The 12216-nt window shown below is 52.0% G+C and overlaps 1 protein-coding gene across 3 annotated transcripts in view; it reads right to left on the bottom strand.

The window, feature by feature from the left end:
* SUFU (SUFU negative regulator of hedgehog signaling) overlaps window positions 1-12216 on the bottom strand; it is a 101894-nt gene that overhangs the window by 25383 nt on the left and 64295 nt on the right. For 2 of the 3 annotated variants that reach the window (XM_058671939.1, XM_004579900.4), the window contains exons 4-8: window positions 10796-10938; window positions 9859-9944; window positions 9524-9596; window positions 5123-5279; window positions 3248-3359 (exon numbers count right to left, since the gene is read on the bottom strand). In XM_058671939.1, the coding sequence (XP_058527922.1) occupies window positions 3248-3359; window positions 5123-5279; window positions 9524-9596; window positions 9859-9944; window positions 10796-10938 (571 nt within the window). The remainder of the gene's footprint in view (window positions 1-3247; window positions 3360-5122; window positions 5280-9523; window positions 9597-9858; window positions 9945-10795; window positions 10939-12216) is intronic. The other variant, XM_004579901.4, reaches the window with a different exon arrangement.

Raw genomic sequence — 12216 nt, 5'->3', positions numbered from 1 at the left:
TCCTGTCCCAAAGGGGCTGCTTTCTGTGCCTCCCAAACTCACTCAGGCAGGCGGTGGGGAAGAGGCACGAGCAAGCCAGAGGAGGCTTTTCTCAACTGATCATCTTGGGAGAAGCCAGATACAAATTTCACTGCTGGAATGCAGGGTTGTGAAATGCCAAAGAAGTCCCCAAGAGGGCCAAGGGCTCTCCTTCCCGGAAGGCAGCGGGAGGAGGGCTGGCAAGGGCAAGTGAGAGAGGAGCAGGTTACCCAAACGGGCTGCCTTTCTGGGAAGCAGGAAATAAGCCCCAAGAAAGTAAGAAATCCCCTAGCCCTGGGGTAACAGAGGACCGGGGCTGGAACATGCAGACAACCAGACCTTGTGTCAGAAAGAGGTTCTGGGATGATTACAAGAGGTTCTGAGACTGATTACAAGCTGGTTCATTATTCTGGGGTTTGGAATCACCAAGCCTCGAGGTTTACCTAACACCTGTGCTCCCTGGAGTCGGTTTCTACCACAAGGCTTTAGCCTGGTTCTCAGTGTCACATGACAGCGATAGGCCCCCTATTCACACCCCAGCTGGCTAGATGAATGCCACCCAAGAGGCTTGTGGGCTCTCTTGGGATCCCTGAGCATGGGGTAGGGCAGCCCACAAGTGTTTCAGTAGCTGACAGAATGCATTAAACTGCATTCCTTTCTCAACTCAGGTGAGTTGCTTAGGTGTCCCATGCTGTCCTTATCTGTACAAGGGACACAGATCCAAGATGACCTGCTTCACAGAGCACTCTGAGTAGCAATTGAGTCCATGTGGGGAGAGAGCACTTGGATCAGCACCCAGTGCAGACTAAGCACTGGTAAGTGTCAGATGCCACTGAGGTGGACAGCACAGCAGGCCGGTGCTCAGCTATCCACTGCCCAGCTCGATCAGCTGTCTGGAACCCCTGATCCATCTTGGCAGCCTCTAGGGCCATACACAGACCCACAAAGACCCATGCATCAGAGCTCTCCGTCCCAGAAATCCTGACTAAAGGGAAAACAGACAGCAGACAAAATAAGGCATGTGCTGCTTGCTCCCGCCCAGGGAGTGCCACAAACGCCAGTGCCAGCACATTTTGGGTCGGCGTTCTCAGTCAGAATCCATGTGATATATCAGAAATGGGGTCAGGTCCCGGAGTGGGCAGCACAGATATTACAATTGCGCTTGTAAATCTGCACTGGGCTCAACATCATCATCATCATCGATCCTGCGATAACAGGCAGTAGGATGCTGTGAACTTCAAGGCTGAGCTGGAGAATGTTCTAGGGAAAGGAGGAGTTAGCACCGTCTTGGAACCAACTATCCACAAAGCGATAACCAGCAATGAGACCCTCCGAGGAGACACTCTGGCTTCCTCCTGACAGCAGATCCTTGTGTTCTGGAGAGCTACGGGGAGAGGAGATGACACCAGAAGTCTGGCCTCTTTGGCCTCTGCCCACCCACTTCTCTGCACCTCAGCTAACTCAAGCAAACAGTGAAGGCTGCTGCCTCTTTGTCTTGGGTCCAGAACTGATGCCCCACTGTCTGGACAGGGTGCATCAGTAGGAATCCAGAGTCCTGTGCCCCTTTGTGAGGCCTGGGGGTGCAGCTATTGTGAGCATGCCCAAGATAGGCCTGCCCCAGACGCACAGGTGCCCCCTTCCTTCTGCCCAGGAACCCCGGCCTTGCTGAAGGAGGGGTGCCCCTGGAGGGGACTGCTCTCAGAGGAAATCTGCTCAAGACTTGAAGCCTCCAGTATCATTGGCCTCCCACCAGTGACAATGAGACCCAGAGAGAAAAGCCGAGCCCTGAGTAGGGGAAGGTATGTGCCCCTGGGTCAGTGTCTAGACTCACAAGTGGAGAGCTTCCAGATACCCCATGACCCAGCTTGAACATCTGCTGTCACCAAGGGAAGATGCAGGTGCCTCAAGCCAGCCACTGGAGTGGCAGCTGGAGGTATCAGTGGAGCTTCTCCAGACTCCAGCCAAGAGCATAGCTTCCCAAAACCTTCAGATGGTGGGCTCACCTGGGAAGCCAGCCTGCGCAGCTCCATTCCCAGAGAAACCGCCTCCTCTATAATCTGCTCCCATGATGCATACCAAAGCAACCCAGCTTCTCTCCCTGCTTATTTAAAAAAACAAAAAACCAAAATTCTAGGGCCCCTTTGAGGTCCACCTAACATTCTCCTACCTCCAAGATGCCCTCCTACTCCATCACTTCTTGTTAACCTTTCTATAGCGCATTGTACCTCCACTACTCTGGGGCATCACAGATTGGTAACTGGAGAGGGAATCCAAAGCAACAGCCACTTCCAGCAAATGGCATCCACAGTTGGCTTCATATCATCACTGGCTTATTGTTTCACTCATGCTCTCCCAGATGAATACTCTGCAACTCATATGGCCTCCCAGTGCTGGAGCTGGCCACACACAGCAAGTGCACAATGAAAGCTTCTCACAAGAGGGTTTTGCAGGATCAGTTGATCTGCCTCTGAGCCCAAGGCCTAGCCATTTCCTCCCTGGCAGGCAAGGTTCTGGCCTGGGTTGCCAGCTTCCAGGCATCCAACTGCAAGCACTTAGTCCCCAGAGTTGCCTAAGGACGCAGGGCAGAGGAGGGGTTGCTCAGCTTCGGCACTGCCCACCTGTCCCCTGTCAGAGGAAGAGAGGTTGGCGGGAAGCGGATCTGACTTCTGGGTTAGCCACAGTCTGTGCTCAGGGGTCGGGGGCTCTTGGACAGGCAGCAGAAGCCTGCAGAGGACTTCCCTTCCCTTCTCTGGCCCCAGGGAAGGCAGGCAGGAAGAAGGGCCCCAGCAGCAGGCGTCCAATGTGGGGCTGGCCAGACAGGGAGGCCCCCGGGCTTGCAGCTATCGGCCGGAGACCAGGCTCCAGGAAGGAAGGAAGGGCAACTCTGGCCGAGGCTGAGATAAGGAGGGAATCATGCTCAGCACAATGGGCTCCCACAAGGCCAGGAGGCCCCAAGTCAGGTTGTGCCCCAACCTGGCCTCCCGCCTGTTCATGCAGGCTATGTAAATATTTACTGCTGTTTATATTCCTGCTCTGCTGTGCCCCTCTGAAGTCCTTTCCCGCAACCCATAGGTCCGTATGCCCCAGACTATGGCCTCCCTTAAGTCCAGGATCCTGGGCCCATCCCACAAGGGCCATGGACATTGCTCTCCCTCATGCAATCTACATGGACAACCCCCTAGGACAAGACTGTCCTCTCATTCCAGCCCTGGGATACTGGAGAACTTACGGGGCCCGGTCGTGGGTGAGGCCATTCTGCCGCTGAGGGTTGATGGGTGGAAGGACGGGTTTGCTGTTGATCTCGAGTCCTCTCCTCAGGGTCTCTCGGATCTGCTCAGTGTCTGCAACAACAGCAGTGTGCTGCCTAATGGTCCTCTGGGCCTCCAGCGTTCCCACCCTGCCCTGAGCCCCAGGCTGGTGGACATGCCCGGGAAGCTGCCCATGAAGACGGTTCTGAGCCCATGCTGGGTGCCGGATAGTAGAGAGGGGTGAGCACACACCATCAAGGGCAGGTAAGGCAACGTGCTCTTAAGGGGCTTAGAGGCTGAGGCCATCCTTGTGGAAGATGTACATCCAGCCTTCCGAAGTCTCCCTGTGTTCCAGGCCTGATAACTCTCTGTAACATGGCTCTAGACAAGGACTGACCAACAAAGCAGCTGCCACTGCTCATTGAAATGGGGGCTAGTAGGTGCCTGCTGAGAACAGGCAACGGTCATCACATACCTGGTTGGGTACTGGGGCTCACATTAGGTTTGGCACTGCTGCTCTCTCCCCTTTTGGGCTTGGCTCTTGAAATGCTGAGGTCATCTCACCTCTAGCCCTATGCCAGGGAGCTCGGCCTCTCATGAGCTAGCAAGGGGTACAGGCTGTGAAAGCAGTGTCTTGGTGAGATTATTTCCTTGCAAGGTACTTTGTGGTCTTTGGGCCAAAGTTTACTAATCTTGTCCCCTTTATCCAGATTTTGATCTAAGACTTGCCTCTATGGAACTGTAAACATGTACAACAAAGCACATTAAAATTAGTTGTCCAAGGCCTAGGAGGGAATGGTTACTAACTTTTTTATTTAAATGGTCACAGTGGCATGAGTTGCCTTCATAAATTTTCACAACTAGTCAGTTATGATTAAAGTTTTGGATAACACTATGAAACCTTCCTAAAGTTTTCTCTTTTGTCAAAAGCAACCAATTGATTCTGGTAACTGTGTACTATCTTTCTCAACCTCCAACATATGTGGCACACCATTAAAATAAACAGGAAGGAAAGAAAGAAGGGTTAAATATGGTCAAATATTTGCAGTAGGGTTTAAGTTGTCCTTTACAGAAACAGAAAACCTTTTACAAGTGTTAGCACATATTCAGGTGTTAACCAAGGCTGAAAGAATCTTATTCTTAAACGTCAGAAAAGGGAAAAGGAACAGAAAAAGAAAGTAGACCAAGAAGCCAGAAACATACATATGTACATAGGGACGGCTGCTTTACTTTGGAGTTAGCTCAGGATGCCCTCTGTTAAAGTCACATCTGTTGCTGTAACCAAGAGCAGCACAAGGAACTTCCAACAGGAGAGATGACATTTTCCTTCTTCAAGATCTCGCCTGAACTACCCACAGCTTCTCATTCTGTAACTACAGGACAGCTGAAGAGGGGTCCTTTGCAAGCAGGTTTCATCTCAGGCCTGTCTCATCAAATGCCTGAGAGGGTCCAAGACGAATAATCCTGGGGTCTGACACAGCCTTCAGGTGAGAGTTGGGCCCTGTGTCAATTCCATGGGTGACCGGCGCTTGTTTTCTTGCACTTGCATAGACTATGGGCTCTTCCTGTAACGGTTCTTTGGCTTCCACTCACCCTCATGACCCTGGATCGCAAGACTCAAAGCTAAAACACAATGGGCCCCACTGGTGGTGCATTGAAACACACAGAGGAAACAGCTAGAGATGGGCCAACAGAGCTCGCTTAATTCTACCTGCTGTAAGACTTCACTTGCTGCTTAAATCAGCAAATTAGTAAAGAATCTACTAAATGGGCTGTTTTTGTCCAAAACCCATCCTAGAGAGCTTGAATACCAGGCCAGAAAGAGGGAGGAAGCAGGGCTGGGTTGCAGCCCCCACCTTTGCCAGACAGCCGCCGGGGCTGTGTGCCGATGCAGATGCTCCGGCTGTCTTCGTCGTCCTCGGGGGGCCGGCTCAGGTCATCCCAGGCACACTTGGCACTGACTCCACTCAGGTTGGAGCCGTCTGTCTCGATGCCTTTGTCAACTCTCTCCTGCTTGAAAAGAACCAGAGAGCCAGAGTTCCTTCAGAGAACTGAGGCCCACAGTCACCACTGCCCTCCCCACTCCCTTTGTACATGTTGAGCCCTTGCAGGTGCCAAGCATGGCGCAGTGGTTGCAGAACAGGTCCTGCACACCTGCAGGGGAACCAGGAGGAAGAAAAAGGCCAAGGTGAGCTGCTTCTCCACCAGAAGCCTTCAAGGTCCGTACTTTCTCCCTTCTTTCAGAGTCCTGGCCTTGTGCATCCCACGCTGGTCTGTAAAGCAGATGAGGCAAAGACAGGATCGACTTCCATAAGCCAAGCTTTTTTTTTTTTTTAAAGATTTATCTATTTATTTATTGGAAAGGTGGATATACAGAGAGGAGAGACAGAGAGGAAGATTTTCCATCCGATGGTTCACTCCCCAAGCAGCCGCAATGGCTGGAGCTGAGCCAATCAAAACCAGAATCCAGGAGCCCTTTCGGGTCTCCCATGTGGGTACAGGGTCCCAAAGCTTTGGGCTGTCCTCGACTGCTTTCCCAGGCCACAAGCAGGGAGCTGGATGGGAAGCAGGGCTGCCGGGATTAGAACTGGTGCCCATATGGGATCCCGGGCGTTCAAGGTGAAGACTTTCACCACTACACTACTGCGCTGGGCCCTAAGTCAAGTTTTCATTCCTCCTCTCCTCCCTGACCCTCCTAGAAGAATCCTTCTCCCTATCACTGTAGTCAGAGGGAAGTCACACCTGCAGTTCTTCTTCTAGTGGCTAGAGGGTGCACTTGCCCTCCTCTGGTTGCCCAGGCTGACCTGTTTGGCCAAAAAAACTTGGGTTGAAGCTTCGTTTCCATTTCCTGGATGGAATGGGGATCTGGGGGACAGTGACCATCTGTAGTCAGCGCCTCCACCCCCACCCCCGTCCCACCAGGAGGCTCTGTCTTCGTGCAAGCCTTGGCACTGTTGACTCCAAACACTCTCCAAATGGCCTCAAGGAAGATTTGTACTCAAAACATGCCTGGATTTTCTGGTAAAACACAGTTCTGAGATGCTGCGTTTTAGATTAAAGGTCATCTAGAAGGCTCTAGCAATCCTACCTATCAGCAGCCATCTGGGGCCAAATGAAGTTCCTATGACTGAGCATGTCAACAAGGCTGTGCTCCTCCCACCCCACTCTGGCTATCTGCATTCCCTCCTGAACCCCACACCCCGTGATGCTAGGGGCACCAAACTAGCCAACCAGGAAGCTATCTGGTGGAGACTGCTCTCACTTGCTGGGACTCAGCACAAGTTTCCCTTGCCTGGAACACCTCCTCCCCTCCTCCCTCCCAGTGTTGTCATGAGCTTGCAATAACCAGGCTGGGGCTCTGAGCAGGAAGCAGGCGGGTGGCAGGGATGTGGCGACATGGCTCCTTGGCTCAGTGGCCTCTAAGCACGGGAACCCTGCCTGCTCAGGGGAGAGCCTGGATGCTGGCTGCCCTGAAGCCCTTTACCCAGCTAAGAGCTGAAAATAGATACTTCTTAGCTAAATTAGTCCAGCCCACCTATTCTATAAGTAAAAACAGAGTTAAGACACAGAGAATTTATGGGACTAGTTTAGGCACACAGCTTGTTAGTGGTAAAGCTTGACTCAGAGGAACAGGAGACAGTTCTAAGAGGAACTGACAGCAAAAGAGGCCTGAGATCAGCTTAAGCGAATTCAGCGGAGTTCACACTTAGTGTGCAGAGCCACCAGCAAAGCCAGCTGCACCACTCTCCCATGGCTCCTTGCCTGTAGACACAGACCATCGGGTGCTCTGGGTTCTAATGGCTGGTCTCAGGGCAGACTGCAAACCCCAGAGAATGATTCTCAGTAGGCAGACAAAGCACAAGTTGCTTGCCCTACTATTTCGAAGGACTAGGGTCCTAGAACTGGATACTTATGACAGGGCCCAAACAACAGCCCACAGTGCCCCACACTGGATCCCAGTGTGGCTGCAGAAGAGCTTAGGAAACAGCCTTCGTGATTACAGGTTCCTGCCCAAGCAAAGCTACATGGAAATCAACTTACAGCAGAGATGAAAGAAGACCGTGGCAGCAGCTGAAAATTTTAGCATTAAAAGGACTAGGAAAACAGAGGAGCATCCTTTGTAAATGAGGATGATTTAGCCTTAAGAACTCACAGATCTGCAGCAGAAAAACCAGCGACTGCAGGCTATGTACCCATCTGCCACTTCTCCCCCTGCTCAGGAGAGGCAGCACCCATGGCAGTGCAGTTTCATGGGGCATGAAAGGAGGCAGTAGGGACATGCAATCAGTGGAGCAGCAACCAGAAGCACAGCAGTCACAGGACGAGCTGCCTGCTGATCTTGCTCCTTGAGCAGATCATGGCAACAACTGTCATACTCTTGGGTTTTTCAAAATGCACCCACATGGGCCCAGAGCGGTGGCCTAGTGGCTAAAGTCCTTGCCTTGAACATGCCAGGATCCCATATGGGCGCCGGTTCTAATCCTGGCAGCCCTGTTTCCCATCTAGCTCCCTGCTTGTGGCCTGGGAAAGCAGTCGAGGATGGCACAAGGCCTTGGGACCCTGCACCTGCATGGGAGATCTGGAAGAAGTTCCTGCATCCTGGCTTCTGATCAGCACAGCACCGGCTGTTGTGGCCCCTTGGGGAGTGAACTATCGGACGGAAGCTCTTCCTGTCTGTCTCTCCTCCTCTCTGTATATCTGACTTTACAATAAAAATAAATAAGTCTTTAAAAAATTAAACAAAATGCACCCACATGACGAGGAGTGTTTCTTCTAGAACACCAGAGATGACAGTGAGGCTGCTCAGGAGGGCCACTGAGAGGGGCAGCTGCAGTCTGAGTGGCTGAAGACCCCTCTACACATCAGGATGCTGACCTAGCCAGGGAAGGAAGGGCAGGAGCTCAGTACCTGGCTTTTCAGGATGGAGACATGTCTCCCAGGGGGCACTGCAGCTGGCCAGGTAGCAGTGTCACTTGTACCTGTCTGGAAAGGGTGGTGGTAACTATGGGGTGGCTCCCTGAAAGACTCTGTTGTGTTTGTGTGTGTGTGTGTGTGTGTGTGTGTGTGTGTGTGAGAGAGAGAGAGAGAGAGAGAGAGAGAGAGAGGGAGGGTTTATTTCAAAGGCAGAATGACATATGCAGAGAGAGGGACAAAGGATTGGAGGAGTGAGAGAGGGAGACAGAGGGAGAGAAAGGGATGGGAAAGAGGAGGAGGGAAAGAGAGAGGGAGGGAGGGATACAGAGTAGGGAGGGAGGGAGGGAGGGAGGGAGGGAGAGAGAGAGAGAGGGAGAGAGAAAGAGAGAAAATTTTCTCTTTACTGATTCAATTCCCAATGGCCGCAACAACCAGGCATGGTTCAGGTCAGAGCCAGGAATTGCAGCTAGATCTCCCACACAGGTTGAGTGAGCCCAAGTACTTGGGCCACCTTCTGCTGCTTTCCAGGCTCATTAGCAGGGAGCTGGACTGGAACTGGAGCAGCCAGGTCTCAAACTGGTGATGTGACATAGAATGCAAGCATTACAAGTGACAACTTAACCTTTTGTGCCATAATGCCCACCCTGTCTGTGTTCTTTTAGAAGGGGGGAAGTAGAGGAATCAATCTTGGGCAATATAACCGTACTGATTAATTTTCTTTCACTGCTGGTAATCTAAGTTTTTTAAGTTGATGCATAATTTGCATACAATGAAATTCACTCTTTTTAAAATGCAAAAATGCGTGTCTGAGATAGACTTGCCCGAGCTGAAATCGCTTTTATTTTTTTTTAAGTTTTATTGGAAAGTCAGATATCCAGAGAGGAGGAGAGACAGAGGGAAAGATCTTTCGTCCGATGATTCACTCCCCAAGTGACCGCAACGGGCCGGTGCTATGCCGATCCGAAGCCAGGAGCCAGGAACCTCCTCCAGGTCTCCAACGTGGGTGCAGGGTCCCAATGCACTGGGCCGTCCTCGACTGCCTTCCCAGGCCACAAGCAGGGAGCTGGATGGGAAATGGAGCTGCCGGGATTAGAACTGGCACCCATATGGGATCCTGGCGTGTTCAAGGCAAGGACTTTAGCCGCTAGGCCACGCCGCGGGGCCCAGGCTGAAATCTCTGTTTCCTTTCACATACTTGCAGAATTCAGGGGCCAGGCTCTAAATCATGCCATATTTCTAACTCAGTCACATATCAAGCTCCTCCATTTTCCCAGGGTTAAAGTGCTATTTTGAAGAAGCCTAAGTACCATGTGCTAAAAAGGTTTCCCTCCCTCAAGACATACTTGCAGGTGTGGATCGATCTCAAATATGGTCTCTCCCCTCCGCATGTCAGTTATCAGCCAGGGGCCGCCAGCGCTGTGGACAAGCAAAGGGGATACGATGGTAACTAAGGGTCTGGGGCTTATGGACTGGGTTGACAGCCTGTCCTGTTTGCTGCCCCCAGTCCAGAACACAGGGGAATAATTCATGGTTACAGACTGAAAAGAAGTGAGCTGTCAGGAAACCCTGATAGGAAAACCAGTACTTGAAACAGCAATGCAAGGGGGCACCCCACATGTGGGGTAACATAGGCACCCCCAGTCCCAGGCCCCCGCCTCACCTAGGGGCATGTACTCACACAGGCACAGTCCGCAGCAGCTCCAGGATGCCCTGCCCGTTCCACTGTTGGGCTGAGTGCAGCTCTTCAGTGCAGACACCAACAATCTAGGCCAGGGACGTCATTGTGCATTAATGGTCACCATCTCTCCCCCCATCCCCGACAAAGTTCAGCCACTTATCTCTCTTGGGGGGACCCCAAGTGCAGAAACCACAGGTAGGATCTGTGCTCCAGGCCTGCTCTGTCTAAAATCAGTTCACAAGCAACTCAGCAGGGCCCACCTGCATGGCCAGGAGATGGCTGGGCCCACAGCTAGCACCCAGACCTGCTCTCCCATCCGTCCTCCCAATGTCTGGCAGACACAGGGTCTAACTCCAAGCTGTAGAGGAGAAAATCAGGCCTTGGCCATTACAGGATAAGTCTTCAGGCTACGTGGCTCTGGAAATTGGGAAGGTTATGAGAGCTGTTCCTAGCAGTCTGGCATCACAGGGACTGTAAATGGAGTCTGAGAACCACAGGCCAAATGCTCTGGTGGCTTGCAGAGATGCTCCTGTCTCACTAGGGCCTAACTCAGTGTCAAGCTCCAGGGAACAACCAGACCGCCCCTTCATAGGGACAACCCCAGGACCCAAAGCAAGCCCTGGCTGCAGTGGGAGTGGATTCACATTCCTGGGAAAATGGAGCTGACTTTCTGTCAGAAATCCTGTGCCTAGGGTTGACTGGGTCTTTATGAGTTCACGAAATACTTCCCCTGTGGCCTCCTGTCCGCTACAGTCATCCCCTGCCATGCCAGCACCCCCTTCCCTCCCTCCTCCATCTCAGTAGGTAAAATCAGGCCATCTGTTGACAAACCACCAGAGGGAACAAAAGATGCAAGGAGTGCAAAGGAAACCTGCTCCTGTCAGGTCTGGACTTTTCCCACAGGGAAGGCTCAAGCAGAGGACACCCCAAGGCTCACCTGGAGGAAGGTGACCACCCCAAAGGGTGTCTGCACGGGCTGCATCTGCGGGTCCTCTGTGAGCAGCATGTGCTGAATTCTTGATTCACTGTTATCCAAGGGGCTGTGCCAAGACACGTGGTCCCCACTGCAGAAAGTGTTCTCTGTGGGAGAGACAGGAGAAGGCTTAAGTGTTTAACGCCTTGCACCCAGGCTTGGCTCCAACCTGGTATTTCAGAACCCCCGGGCTGGGAGGCTCCAACCTGCTGGGAAGGAGGCAACACAGTCACTGTGGCTGGAAGCAAAGAGTTTGTGGCTATTTCTGAAGAACCAAGCTAAGCTGATCCTGTTTGCCAACTCCATCAGCCTTCAGTGGGAAAAAGAGGCTGCTAGTGTGAATGCCTGGGAAATCCAGAGGTTCCTGGCATCTGCTTCACATCCCAAGCACCCTGACTCAGGGTGGGGGCAGCAGCCATGATCGTGTTGGAGGTCCACAGGGAGGCCAGAGTGCCATGACAGGTCCTCGCCTGGGAGAGAAAGAGCAGGGTCTCTGGCCACGGAAGCTGTCAGCAGGGAGCACTGAGGCTTGAGTGCCGGTGAAATCTGCTGCCACAGGTAGACAAGACAGAAGGACTTTTAGGGAGCGCTCGAAGTTTCTGGCAGATATGGGACAGATCTGAGGGGCGACTGTTTTCTGGAGGACATAGTGGCCTCACAACTTCACTACTGCACTTGACACAAGCTCCTGACTTCGGCAACTGTTGTTCTGCTGTGTCAAGGCAGCATAACATCAGGGGGAAAGACCCAGGTAACAAGAAAACGCCCCACAATCCTGAACTCTCCCAGGGCACACACACCTCACACACTTCTACAGGTTCCCTTCCATTGTTCTTTATCTTGACACATTTTGCACATTGCACTTAACTAGATATTTTGTCAAGCAAAGGTATTCTTTAAATGGCTGTGTAATAGTTCATCACAGAGTCTGCCATTTATCATTTGGGATCCTCGGCAATTAAAGTACCTTGACTTATTGGCAATATTTAAGGTGAGGTGGAATGGGCACACACACACACACACACACACACACACACACTCTCACACACCCAAATCTGAAGGCTCCCAGGAGGGCCCGAGACCCCATTCTTTCTTGTCTCCATTTGAGTACTAACTTCTTCCTTTGTTGAGCGATGCCTACAGGCATCTTTTCCACCCAAGAGACAGGCTCAGGTTTTTGGTCCCAACCTCCATAGCATCCACTTAGGAGGAAAAATGAAGATCTCATCTTCTATGAAACACTGGGCAATAAAGTGAAGAAAAAAAAGGCAGGGTTCCAGGTAAGGTCAACAAGAACCTCTCCAAAATTTTCCAACTTCTGTTGGGCCCACTCTTTTCAGATACCCTGTCTTACAGAAATGTGCATCCACAAGCCACTGACTAAC

This window comes from Ochotona princeps, chromosome 13, assembly GCF_030435755.1.
Source record: "Ochotona princeps isolate mOchPri1 chromosome 13, mOchPri1.hap1, whole genome shotgun sequence".
Classification (NCBI taxonomy): Eukaryota; Metazoa; Chordata; class Mammalia; order Lagomorpha; family Ochotonidae; genus Ochotona; species Ochotona princeps.
This window is presented reverse-complemented; position numbering and strand designations above follow the sequence as displayed.